The sequence below is a fragment of the Salvelinus fontinalis genome, chromosome 2, assembly GCF_029448725.1.
Source record: "Salvelinus fontinalis isolate EN_2023a chromosome 2, ASM2944872v1, whole genome shotgun sequence".
NCBI classification, from domain to species: domain Eukaryota; kingdom Metazoa; phylum Chordata; class Actinopteri; order Salmoniformes; family Salmonidae; genus Salvelinus; species Salvelinus fontinalis.
The window spans coordinates 40,097,059-40,111,086 of NC_074666.1; the positions used below are offsets into that span (position 1 = coordinate 40,097,059).

General features: G+C 41.0%; 1 protein-coding gene across 4 annotated transcripts in view; it reads left to right on the forward strand.

The window, feature by feature from the left end:
- Positions 1–14,028, forward strand: part of LOC129818662 (transcriptional regulator Erg-like) — a 105,958-nt gene that overhangs the window by 26,137 nt on the left and 65,793 nt on the right. For 3 of the 4 annotated variants that reach the window (XM_055874784.1, XM_055874812.1, XM_055874821.1), the window contains exon 2: positions 12,954–13,036. In XM_055874784.1, coding sequence (XP_055730759.1) covers positions 12,998–13,036 — 39 coding nt within the window. In that variant the 5' untranslated portion in view covers positions 12,954–12,997. Of the gene's footprint in view, positions 1–12,923; positions 13,037–14,028 lie in introns of those variants that run through there. The other variant, XM_055874794.1, reaches the window with a different exon arrangement.

Sequence of the window (14,028 nt, forward strand, 5' to 3'; positions counted from 1 at the left end):
CAATGTCGTGCGCCATATTAGACAGTGATCTAGTCGTATACATAAATACTCATAAACGTGACTAAAAAATATAGGGTGGACAGCGATTGATAGACAATTTAATTCTTAATACAATCGCTGATTTACATTTTTAAAATTATCCTTACTTTTCAATACAGTTTGCGCCAAGCGAAGCTACGTCAAACAAAATGGCGTCATAAGCGATTAACATTTTTCGACAGAAACACGATTTATCATAATAAATTGTTCCTACTTTGAGCTGTTCTTCCATCAGAATCTTGGGCAAAGAATCCTTTCTTGGGTCTAATCGTCTTTTGGTCGAAAGCTGTCCTCTTGCCATGTAGAAATGCCCATTGCGTTCGGCATGAATTGGAACCGTGCCCAGAGATTCACAGTGTCTCAGAAATAAATGTCCAAAAATCGCACTAAACGGATATAAATTGCTATAAAACGGTTTAAATTAACTACCTTATGATGTTTTTAACTCCTATAACGAGTAGAAACATGACCGGAGAAATATAACTGGCTACACTAATGCTTGGAAAAAGAGCAGGTCGAGGTCCACCGCGCGCCCGACGCATCTGGAAAAGAGTTCCTACCTACACGTGTTTTTGTTTTATAGGGGCTGTGATTGCGCAATCGATACCATTCAAATCGTCATCACGTAAAGGCATCCAGGGGAAGACGTAAGCAGTGTCCGTATCCTGATAGCGTTCACAGTGGCCTTTAAACTGACTCCAGATCAGGGGCCAAAATGTGTGAAATCTGACTCCATGTCAGGGAAATTGCTGTAGAATGAGTTCTGTTCCACTCAGAGACAAAATTCCAACGCCTATAGAAACTAGAGAGTGTTTTCTATCCAATAATAGTAATAATATGCATATTGTACGAGCAAGAATTTAGTAGGAAGCCGTTTAATCTGTAATGCAATTATGCTAATGAGAAAACAGCACCCCCTGTAGTCGCAAGAAGTTAAGATGAATTCACTAACTGTAAGTCGCTCTGGATAAGAGCATCTGCTAAATTACTAAAATGTAAATGTAAAATGTAGATTCAGCTGTATGCAATCCAAAATTAATGGTAAAGACTAAACTTCTTGGTGTTATATTAGATTGTAAACAGTCATGGTCAAAACATATTTATTGTATTGTTGTAAAGATGGGGATAGGTCTGTATGTGATAAATAGATGCTCTGCTTTTTTAACATTACATGCAACCAAACAAGTCCTGCAAGCTCTGGTTTTGTTGCATCTTGACCATGCAAAAAAGGATCTAGAAAAGTTGCATCTGGCCCAGAACAGAGAAGCACGTCTGGCCCTCAAATGTACATAGAGGGCCAATGTCAATAACATGCAGGTTAATCTCTCCTGGGTCAAAGTGGAGGAGAGATTGATTGCATCACTGCTGGTCTTTGTAAGAAGTGTTGATGTTGAAGTTGTCTGTTCAGCCAGTTAACACACAGCTCAAAACCTATACATACCCACAAGACACGCAATCAGGGTTCTCTTCACAGTCCCCAAGTCCAGAACAGAGGCTGGGAGACACAGAGTACTGTATAAAGCAATGACTACATGGAAATCTCTTCCATCTCAGGTAACTCAGGCAAGCAATAAAATCAGTAAAAAAAAACAGATAAAACATAACTTCTACCGACTCAGAAACCCGGATCCGGGAGCACCCCCACCTCCCCCACCAGTAAAAAAGCTGAATAGCATAGCTAGCATAGCGTCACAATTAAATAGTAGCATCTAAATATCATTCAATCACAAGTCCAAGACACCAAATGAAAGATACAGATCTTGTGATTCAAGTCATCATCTCTGATTTATAAAATGTTTTACAGGGAAGACACAATATGTAAATCTATTAGCTAACCACGTTAGCAAAAATCACCATTTTTCTTTGTCCACCATTTTTTCTCAACACCAGTAGCTATCACCAATTCGGCCAAATAAAGATATTGATAGCCACTAACCAAGAAAAAACCTCATCAGATGACAGTCTGATAACATATTTATGGTATAGGATAGGTTTTGTTAGAAAAATTTGCATATTTCAGGTATAAATCATAGTTTACAATTGCACCCACCATCACAACTCGACTAGAAAAAATACAGAGAGCAACGTGTATTACCTAATTACTAATCATAAAACATTTCTTAAAAATACACAGCGTACACTAATTGAAAGACACAGATCCTGTGAATCCAGACAATATTTCAGATTTTCTAAGTGTCTTACAGCGAAAACACAATAAATCGTTATATTACCATAGCACATGTGCAAACATTACCCCAGCATTGATTCACGGCAAAAAGAGCGATAGCATTATCACCACCAAAATGTATAAATCTTTTCACTAACCTTCTCAGAATTCTTCAGATGACACTCCTGTAACATCATATTACAACATACATATAGAGTTTGTTCGAAAATGTGCATATTTAGCCACCAAAATTGTGGTTAGACAATGAGAAAAATAGCCAAGCTGGTCAGAAAATGTCGGGCGCCATATTAGACAGTGATCTAGTCTTATACATAAATACTCATAAACTTGACAAAAAAATACAGGGTGGACAGCGATTGATAGACAATTTAATTCTTAATGCAATCGCTGAATTACATTTTTTAAATTATCCTTACTTTTCAATACAGGTTGCGCCAAGCGAAGCTACACCAAACAAAATGGCGGCATAAGGGTTTAACATTTTTCGACAGAAACACGATTTATCATCATAAATAGTTCTTACTATGAGCTGTTCTTCCATTAGAATCTTGGGCAATGAATCCTTTCTCCGGTCTAATCGTCTTTTGGTTCGAAAGATGTCCTCTTGTCCCGTCGAAATGGCCACTAACGTTCACCATGCACTCGAAAAGTGCCCAGCTCCTCAAAGTGCATCACACAGAAATGCCATAAAATCGCCCTAAACGGATATAAATTGCTATAAAACGGTTCAAATTAACTACCTTATGATGTTTTTAACACCTATAACGAGTAAAAACATGACCGGAGAAATATTACTAGCTAAACAACAGCTTGGAAGGAGGCAAGTCCGATGTCCATCGAGACGAAAAGAAATGTACTTCCGGTCTTTGGTGTTTTATACAGGCCCTGATTGCGCAATCGACTCCATTCAAAGCGTCACCACGTACTGACATCCAGAGGAAGACGTAGGCAGTGTTTGTTTCTCCATAGCATTTACAGGGACCTTACAACTGACCTGGGAACAGGGGCCAAGATTTCTGAAATCTCACTCCCTGTCACGAAAAGTGCTGTAGAAGGAGTTCTGTTTCACTCAGAGACAAAATTCCAACGGCTATAGAAACTAGAGAGTGTTTTCTATCCAATAATAATAATAATATGCATATTGTACGAGTAAGAATTGAGTAGGAAGCCGTTTAATCTGGAAACCGATTTATGCTAAGTCGAAACAGCACCCCCTATATTCGCAAGAAGATAACCTCAAGGAACAATGCAGACTGTGAAGACACACACACACACACAGACTCAACACAGACTCAACAGCCTTTGTTTCTCAAATGACTGCCTCAAATGACTGAGAGTTCAGTGGATCAAATCGGAGGGCCTGTTGTTCGGACCTCTGGCAGTCTCTATGGGGGTGCCACAGGGTTCAATTCTCGGTCCGACTCTTTTCTATCTATACATCAATGATGTCTCTCTTGCTGCTGGTGATTCTCTGATCCACCTCTACGCAGACGACACCATTCTGTATACTTCTGGCCCTTCTATGGACACTGTGTTAAATAACCTCCAGACGAGCTTCAATGCCATACAACTCTCCTTCCGTGGCCTCCAACTGCTCTTAAATGCAAGTAAAACTAAATGCATGCTCTTCAACCGATCGCTGCCTGCACCTGCCCGCCCGTCTAGTATCACTACTCTGGACGGTTCTGAGAATATGTGGACAACTACAAATACCTAGGTGTCTGGTTAGACTGTAAACTCTCCTTCCAGACTCACATCAAGCATCTCCAATCTAAAATTAAATCTAGAATCGGCTTCCTATTTCGCAACAAAGCATCCTTCACTCATGCTGCCAAACATACCCTCGTAAAACTGACTATCCTACCGATCCTTGACTTCGGCGATGTAATTTACAAAATACCCTCCAACACTCTACTCAGCAAATTGGATGCAGTCTATCACAGTGCCATCCGTTTTGTCACCAAAGCACCATACACTACCCACCACTGCGACCTGTATGATCTCGTTGGCTGGCCCTCGCTTAATATTCGTCACCAACCCCACTGGCTCCAGGTCACCTATAAGTCTTTGCTAGGTAAAGCCCTGCCTTATCTCAGCTCACTGGTCACCATAGCAGCACCCACCCGTATCATGCGCTCCAGCAGGTATATCTCACTGGTCACCCCCAAAGCCAACTCCTCTTTGGCCGCCTTTCCTTCCAGTTCTCTGCTGCCAATGACTGGAACGAATTGCAAATATCACTGAAGCTGGAGACTCATACTTCCCTCACTAACTTTAAGCATCAGCCGTCAGAGCAGCATACAGATCATGGCACATGTACATAGCCATCTGTAAATAGCCCACCCAACTACCTCATCCGCATATTGTTATTTATTTTTTTGCTCCTTTGCACCCCAGTATCTCTACTTGCACATTCGTCTTCTGCTCATCTATCACTCCAGTCTTTAATTGCTGAGTTGTAATTGTTTCGCCACTATGGCCTATTTATTGCCTTACCTCCCTAGTCTTACTTCATTTGCACACACTGCATATAGACTTTTATATTGTGTTACTGATTGTACGTTTGTTTCTTCCATGTGTAACTCTGTGTTGTTTGTGTCGCACTGCTTTGCTTTATCTTGGACAGGTCGCAGTTGTAAATGAGAACTTGTTCTCAACTGGCCTACCTGGTTAAATAAAGGTGAAATAAAAATAATTAACATACACACACACCCGTACACACACTAACACACATACTCTACACAGACTCACACATTATTCTTAGTATTATTCATTTCTTTCTTTTTCTTTCTTTTCTCTTTCTTCTACATTTTTTAAATAGTTGTATTGTTGTTTAGTCGTAGTGTTCTTAGTTTAAGTTTGTGTTGCAGATCCTGTCCATTAGTGTTCTGTATTTTGGTATGTTCCATGTTTTGTGTGGACCGCAGGAAGAATAGCTGCTGCTTCTTCAACAGCTAATGTCCCCCCAAAAATAATGAATCACTAGAGGTTGAGGCATAAAGCATTATGTTTTAATTGTTGTCATGCATAGTGGACTCTTCTTGACATTACACTACTTTTACACTACAAACATTGATTTAAACTGTGTTAAAGGGGCATTACACAAAACAATTCAAAGATGAATTGTCAAGATGAATACAAGATGATGCCAAAACTTTGGTGGTTTACACAATACATTACTGGGAGTTATACTGTATATAGAGTGTGCGACTCTCTTTATTTTTTATAACCTACAGCTTACTCGCTGTTAGTCAGCACCTGTACTAACTTTTAGTGTGTGTGCCAGATCATGCTTTTCACAAGATAAATACACACTCCATGCGATTGATTGTGTAGAGCCAGCTGTATGCCTCAACACCAACAGGAAAAGATGAACACCATATAATTTCCAGATCTTATTTGATACTTATCTTTTTCATTTATTAAGTTTTTTTTGTGCATATGTTTATCTACACAATAAATGGCCTGGGATGTGGACTTAAAGGGGTAGTTCCCACAAATGAAGAAAATACATATTAGCTTCCTTACCCTGTACACAGTCCATGAATGAGTTAAGACAGCAATTCATACTTGGGTTTTCTTTAGCTTGTCACTGTCTACAACTTTTTAGCATTTATAGCACGAAACCAATGTAAGTGAATATCCCTGATATTAGCATTTTTCTGATTTCATTTACAAATCATCTTAAAGGAGCTATGCAATACATTTTTGACACTTTGGGATGATTTGGAGATGGAATGTGGAAATGCTTATATCGGGGATATTCACTTGCATTGGTTTTGTGCTTTAAATGCAAAATAAAACCAAAGCATGGATTGCTGTCTTACCTTCTCCATCGACTGCTTACAGGGTAAGGAAACCAATGTACTGTACCAATGTAATTTTGTAATTCGGGTGACCTATGCCCATAAGACTTTGGTATGAGGTATGAAAGATCTAACAAACATAACATTTGAGTGTAATGCCCCTTTAGGGGTTGTGTAATAATCAGGTAGTCTAATAAACAGAACAATTGGATTAATCTAAACTTGGTGTTATTAAGATTGGCAGATAAGGAAAGAAAGAGGGCTGCTAAGCTAAGGTTGAGAAGCATCGAGAGCAACTGTACAGAAATCCAGAGCTGCTTGAGGAGTACAGAAGAAAGGAGAGATATATAGAGAAGAAAGTTGCAGACAAGAGTGTTATTGAGTCCTTTTATTTAACTAGGCAAGTCAATTAAAAACATATTCTTACTTACAATGACAGCCTAGGAACAGTGGGTTAACTGCCATGTTCAGGGGAAGAATGACAGATTTTTACCATGTCAGCTCGGGGATTCGATCTAGCAACCTTTCAGTTACTGGCCCAATGCTCAAACCACGAAGCTACCTGCCACCCTTACAGAAAGGTTTGGTAACAGTGCACATTACATTGCTTTTATATACCTGTGTTGTAACCAGGGCTCTAAATTACACATTTTCATTGGTAATAGTGGTTTTCATTGGTAGAAAAGTTAGGAGCACCACATAATATTAGATTTTTAAATTGATTGAGATGTAGCCTACATTAGGCCTATGTGATTCCTATTTACTTTTGAAGCACTTCCCCTGAAGAATATATCAATTTTCCTTTCTTTCTGTGCCAACAAATATTTGCATATACTGGTAAAGTTACCAGGTTGTTAGTATGGCTGCACAATATGGGTAAATAATCTACTTGCGATTTTTATACCAAAGATTATTATTTGACTTGCAATATAGATCAAAATACTTGGATGAACTGTTGGAATCATAGAAATATGTCACGACTTCCGCCGAAGTCGGCCCTTCTCCTTGTTCGGGTGGTGTTCGGCGGTCGACGTCACCGGCTTTCTAGTCGCCATCGATACACTTTTCAGTTTCGTTTTGTTTTGTCTGTATTATCCACACCTGTTTTCAATTCCCCCATCATGTTGCCTATTTAACCCTCTTGCTTTCATTTCTGTTTGTCCGTGATTGTTTGTGCGTTAGGTGTTCTATTTGATACGTGTTCGTATCTGTTTATGTTCCATTTGTGGAATTGTGCATTTATCGTGAGTAAAACTCTGTGGTTTCGCTCAACACCTGTGTCCTGCGTTTGACTCCAAGTATTCTCCGCACACAACCCCTGACAAAATAGAAGGATTATTCTAATGCTATGGTTGGTGTTGTTTGGCGTGACAACAAATTCAAAAGCCAATTAGGAGTTATGACAGCGTAGGAACTAAAGTTTTGTTCGGTGTTTAATCACATTCGAATAGCATTTAGGCAAACATTTTAGAATAGGCTATCTGACTCAGAAAATGCCGTTGCACAAACAGCATGCTGATTTGGGGCGGCAGGTAGCTGTGCTGGGTGGTGGTGGGGAATTAATTAATATGGTTAAAAATGATATTCTTTGCTCTTTATTAAGTACAGTTTGCTCATTTGATCATTACCATAATGCGGTCTCTCATCTACCGTAACATGGATCTCATTACTGAAATTCATCATCAATGATAAAATATTCCTTGAATAATATGACACAATTAAAAATATTTAAGGTGTGCATAAAATGGGTCATTTGTGTACTTTTTTATATTAATAAATATAAATATAAAAAACAGGTTATGAACATGCCATGCATTACAGTAATGAGATAACTGATTAAAATGAAAATATACTTAAAACCAAAATGTCATATTTTTTTATGAAATATTGTTTCAAAAAACCTTGCTGTTTTTTTTCAAACTCTACAAGTGTATACGGTAATGAGATTGTTCTGTGCACAGTCATGGAAATCTGAACAGTTAAGATAATTTTACATGGACATAATTTTAGATGGTATTTTATCCGTAACAAAATAAAAATAAATTGCCTTTTGTCTTTACAAAATTTACCAAGAGTAATAGCAAGTTTTTGAGAATCACCAATGTGGAGGAAGTGTTGTTTCCAATCCTCACAGCCTGTGGTTTGCCCATCAGGAAGTCCAGGATCAACAATAGTGTTGAATTCTGAACAGTAGTCAATGAACATCATTCGCATATAGGTGTTCCTCTTGTGCTATAGCATGTGCTATTCTAAGCGTAAAAGTGGAGACAGACCATAGCTTGAGGAAAGTGAGATAGATGGAGTAACATGGACATCTACAGACAGATACCAACAGGCATAATATACTGTATAATATACTGTATCTTTCTAAAGAATATCATAGTAGCATTTTGGCAGCAAAAATGTAGAATGGTGTATTTTCCTAAACAGTAATCATATAGCGTTTGTGAGGAATGTTCTGTTGAAACTTTGCACTTACAGAGCACCTTCAACATAAGGCAAAAACAATGCAACACCACAACAGTGAGGAACACGCCAACATTTCTGACTGCAGAATCACGAGACCAAAGTGTGCCTGTGTGTGTCTCTGTGTCTGTGTCTGTCTGCGTCAGTGTGTGTGCAGGCCAACTTTTCTCCACAACCATATGTGCCTAATTTGCTGAAAATACTGTATGCTAAGTAGTGTAATTCTTTAAGGACTATTAGAGCAAGGCTGGTAAGACCACCGCTTTATTGCTTTAGATGGCTTTCCCCTGCAGAGCTTGCGTATGCTGACTACTGTATCAAAGACACAGTTCACCCCACAAAGACATAGTAGTTCACCCTACAACTTCCCAATACACTCTCCAAGATCTACCAGTGTTTTTTCTAAATTAATTATCTTGTGTGTTTCACTGTAAAACAACACCATCAGTCAGCCATGCAGCACAGCCCCACACTGAGATCATGGGGCAATTTTAGAGAAGTACAATTAGATAAAATATGAATGAGATACAGATGACTGAAAACGCTCGAGATCGCTGATCCATGCCAGTGTGCTTTTTTCCTTTCTTTTAAAGGATGTATAAATAATAAAGAGGGTTGTGAAAATTGCATTTTATGTGAATGTGGGTGGCTTCCTCTAAGTAGGACTCGCTAAATGCCTTTAAATGGGTTTTTAAATAGCTAAAGATAGGTTGCGTGGGATTCTGGGAGAGGTGATCGGGCACATTTTGTTGTTTTCCAACTAATGTGACATTAAATGATGGAGTTTATGGTCTCTGTAACCTAATGATGGCACCACTGAGATTGACTGGGGCCAATGATGTCAGTATGGCCAGCAAACAATGCCCCTTGGCTTTGGTTGTTAATGTAACAGGCTGGTTCTGAGTTTACATTTACAACACACACTGTCATCAGCAGCACCACAGCTATTCAAAATATGATGTGACAAACACTGGTTGAATCAATGTTGTTTCCATGAAATTTCATTGAACCAACGTGGAATAGACATTGAAATGACGTCTGTGCCCAGTGGGACTCCATTTCGGGCCATTTGGGAATATATTTATCCACATTGCTGATCTATCGTGTCTGTCAACGTCAAGGACAAATGAGCTATCAAAGCTGTTGTCATTCTAAATTGTGGACATTGATGTGGACATTGATATGGACTTGGTAGAGTAGTCAGAATAGTCCGGCCTATCATTTAACTAAATGGAAGAAATTAGGCCATAGTAACCAAGTCAATTTGTTGACCAAGAAGTATCCTGTCTTCACATATTATATCCGAATGATATTGAGCTCTATTTTCGTCTGGCATTAAGCCAGCGCAAATGTCAAACTCTCGCTCGTTTGAAATTCCGACCTGTTAACGCCGGCACTCTTCTATTTTCAAACCGTAGCGCAATAATTGCCAATTTACCTGTCTTATAAGAGCTTGCTTGCGCTGGGGTGGGAGGAGTGGCAATATCTGAGGTGTGTCCATAAAAAACGTGTGCCAGAGTGCCAATTTCATAAAGCACTGGTGGAGATATTTAAGACCAACCGAATTCTGGCATGGATTTTGACAACGGAAGCACAGCCTATCCAGCTGTGACGCACAGTGCCCGTATGCACATGGATCAAGAGAGATGTGCTTTTTGTGTCCGTAAACCTCGCATTTAGAAACATATATATATATTTTTCCTATTTCGTTTCGTTTGATTAAAAACCAGGCGTAGCCTCCTCTCAATGAGGGCTGTTTTTTGGTCATTCCCAATACATTAGCCAAGTAGTTTATAAACTGTAGTATCAATTCACAATAGACTACAATGAGAATATTTCGTAATTCTAGTTGATGACAACGCAAAGACAGTCAATAAACTATAGAATTTGAGACAAACGCATGCAGTATTAAGCCATGGAACGTCTTGATTGGCCAGTGAATGGCCAAGCCCTCGTCACGCCTACAACTTGTTAATTCATTAAAACCCAGCCCTTTCACGCCACCGCAAGCCATTGCGCTCATAATAACGGCTGTGAAAATAGCAAAAATATTTGCCACACACCCCTGGACCTATAGCGCCACCGCCAGAGCTTAGATTTACCATTGCATTAGGCTTGTTAAAATAGAGCCCTGAGTGTACTCTTGTAAATTTTTTCTTACCGCCATACCTTTTCAATTTAGTGCTTAATCTCAATCTTAATCTGAGCCACTTTATTACTTGGCTGTGATGTCACTCGCCATTCTTTTCCTTGCCTGGAGCATTTTTACTCTCTGGAAAGTTTTATTTCTGTCAAAGAAAACAGGGCATAATTATAAGTGCTCTGGATGAAATGACATGCCACTGGCTGCAGCAGCAGCAGCATAACTCTATCCCTGGCTGGGTATGCCTGTCATTCACTCTACACCAGGGATGGGCAACTTTGATGGGGTGGGGGCCATAAAAAAATCTGAATTCATCATGAGGGGCGGCAATGACTCGCGGGTCTGCGTACCCACATTCATATCCTTTTGGGGTCCCTACGTGAAATTTTGTGGGAGTGCCCCCCCCCCCCCCCCCCCCCCCCCCCCCATCTTGTGAGCAAAACATTTTAGCGCCATCCATCTTGGCAGCGGTGAGAAAGTTCATTTCCTGCAATTCTACACATTTTTGCAATGGGGCGGAGAGAAGATTTAGCAATTTTATAACTCATTTCATGAGGTGGAGAGAAATGTTTGCAGTTTTTAAATATGATATCAAAGTGAGAGTGACTAACACTATGTCTAACTGGCCATGAAAGAGATTATTGGCAGATACCAATATCATGTTTCTTTTAGGCCAACACCAACCAATTATGAATGTGGCATATTGCACAAAGAGTTCTTATTCTGTGGTATCTTTTTCTTGCTTTATTTGAGTTGCAGGAGTACCTTTCCCTGGAATATTTTGTGTGTGTGTGTGCATGTATGCTCCTTTTGCTGTGGTGGCTGGCCTCCATGGGTGTTCTGGAATATGATGGGGTGTTCTCTGTGTTCTCTGTGTGTCGTGGCTTCCTGCTCTGTGTGTGCTGTTATGATAAGTGTGTGTGCGCTGGCATGTATGTGTGTGATGATCAATTGGCCCTCCTGGTTGCCTTTGGTTCCCCACAGGGTATCAGAGTACTGCAGGCAGTAGGGCGACAGAGTGAGTGGGAGGCCACTATGTTGGGCCAAAAGGGCACCCATTATGACATCGTCAGGGTATGATGTCACCTGGCCTCTTGGTCATCACAGTAGCAATGCCTAACTTGAATCCACGCTTCACTGGTACCTGCTGGATACCAGTGTCCCTCAGAGAAAGAAAACGGAAGCAGACACTCTTTGGGCAAGATGTTTTTTTCTATAAATAATATGGAGTGTAATTGTTGGAGGTCAGTGGCCTGTACATACGGCCCATCGTGGTTAAAGTGTGGGCTGTTCAAGAGCTGCTTAGACTGCATGCCTCCTTCTCCTACACACACACAGTCACACACACACACACACAGTCTCTCTCTCACACACACACACACACACACACACACACACACACACACACACACACACACACACACACACACACACACACACACACACACACACACACACACACACACACCTCGCCCCACCCCTCCACACACTCCCCTCCTCTCCATGCTCTCCATGACAGTGATAATGAAGCAATGACACGGGATAATCAGAGCGTCCCGTTGCTTAACGAAGTATAAATAATAAACAACCGCGGCGCTGGCGTCTGGGCCCAGCCTATGATTAACATGCGTAATCATGCGTAAGTAATTACAGCCGGCTCAGCTCCCAGTGGCCGGGGGGCCGCTTGCTGTCTGTGCCCTGATGGCTCCCAGATGTGGCTGGTGGGACGGAAGAGAGGCGAGGAGAGCCCAGGGCGAGTGGGAGACGTGCCTACCTCTCCAGCCCCACTGGTTAACCCTAATGGGCCACATATTATGACCCAATGGAGCTTTTATGTGTCTGACATTCACAGCGACAGTCGGCCGTGACCGTACAAGCTGTTTATTTATGGAACGGGGATTGCCCCGTCACGCTAAATGGAGGTCTCTGTCTAGAGTCGTTTCCCCATTGCCGGGTTAGTGCTCATCCACGGTGTCAGCATTGTGTCGTCTATGTGGGTCCTGCCAAGGCTAGACGCCCTTGTTAACCGATGGGTGTCCACCAGTGGCTAGGGGACACAGGCCATTACCAAAATGATTAGAACAATCCCTATAATACACAATAATACAGTACACACAGAAATATATGAGTAATGATTTCACAATATTATTGATTCTCTCTCTCTCTCTCTCTCTCTCTCTCTCTCTCTCTCTCTCTCTCTCTCTCTCTCTCTCTCTCTCTCTCTCTCTCTCTCTCTCTCTCTCTCTCTCTCTCTCTCTCCCTTTATAGCCAGTAATCTCTCTCTCTCTCTCTCTCTCTCTCTCTCTGGTAGAAGGCTGTGTGTGCTGCTCGTGTCTCTGATGTCAGCCGGGGGTCATGATTCAGACTGGAGCAGATCCTGCAGGCCCCACCAAAGTAAGTCCACTGGTCAAAACAACATCTCTACTCTTAACCTTGTCCATACTGCATTGGATCAGCTGTACCATTAAAACCTCTCAGATGTAAAGTCCCCTGTTTTGGGGACCTGCGTGGTTCTGGTACCGGTTCCGACCAACATTTCTGCTTATAAATCGACATGTGGACACCATATATCGAAATGGCTTGCATTGAGCAGTAGACCTGATTCTCACGGGCACATGAGTATGTCGCTTCTGCCTGTGTGAAACAGGATGTGAAATCTGACACCATTTGAAGCTAGGATGTCCCTCCTACCATTTCATTCGCTCTTCCGACTGCCCATTAACTCCTGGCTGAAGCCTACATCACAGCCACTAACAATGTCTATGCCTAGAATCCTTACATGGTAATGCAGCAGGAGAGAGTGGTTTCGTCACTGTATCACATGCAGAGATTGATTTATAGCCAGTAATCTAAAATCAATAGATTTTAAACAAAAACCTTTTTCTGTTTGTCATAGACGGACAATATTAATATGAAGTGAAAGGCAAGTTCCTAACGAGTTCAGGAAGCTAAAGCTCTGTGAGACGTTCACAGCGATGGGGGCAGACATTTTGATCATGAGAGACCTTTAGAAAATATGCACATTTTCTCTAACACGAATTATACAAATATGTATTTTTCAGTTATAAGGAAGGTGAAATCTTATCGTATCATTTTATAAATTGATTATATTATATTTAGACAAATATAAGTCATTTCAGGCCTTATTCATACAGTTTTGTTGAATAGGAAATACATAATGTGGCCTCCCGAGTGGTGCAGCAGTCTAAGGCGCATCACAGTGTTGCGGCGTCACTACTGTTGCTATGTCACAATCGGCCGTGACGGGGAGTCCCATAGGGCGGTGCACAATTGGCCCAGTGTTATCCAGGTTAGGGGAGGGTTTGGCAGGGGGGCTTTACTTGGCTCCTTGTGGCGGGCCGGGCACCTGAAGGCTGACTACGGTC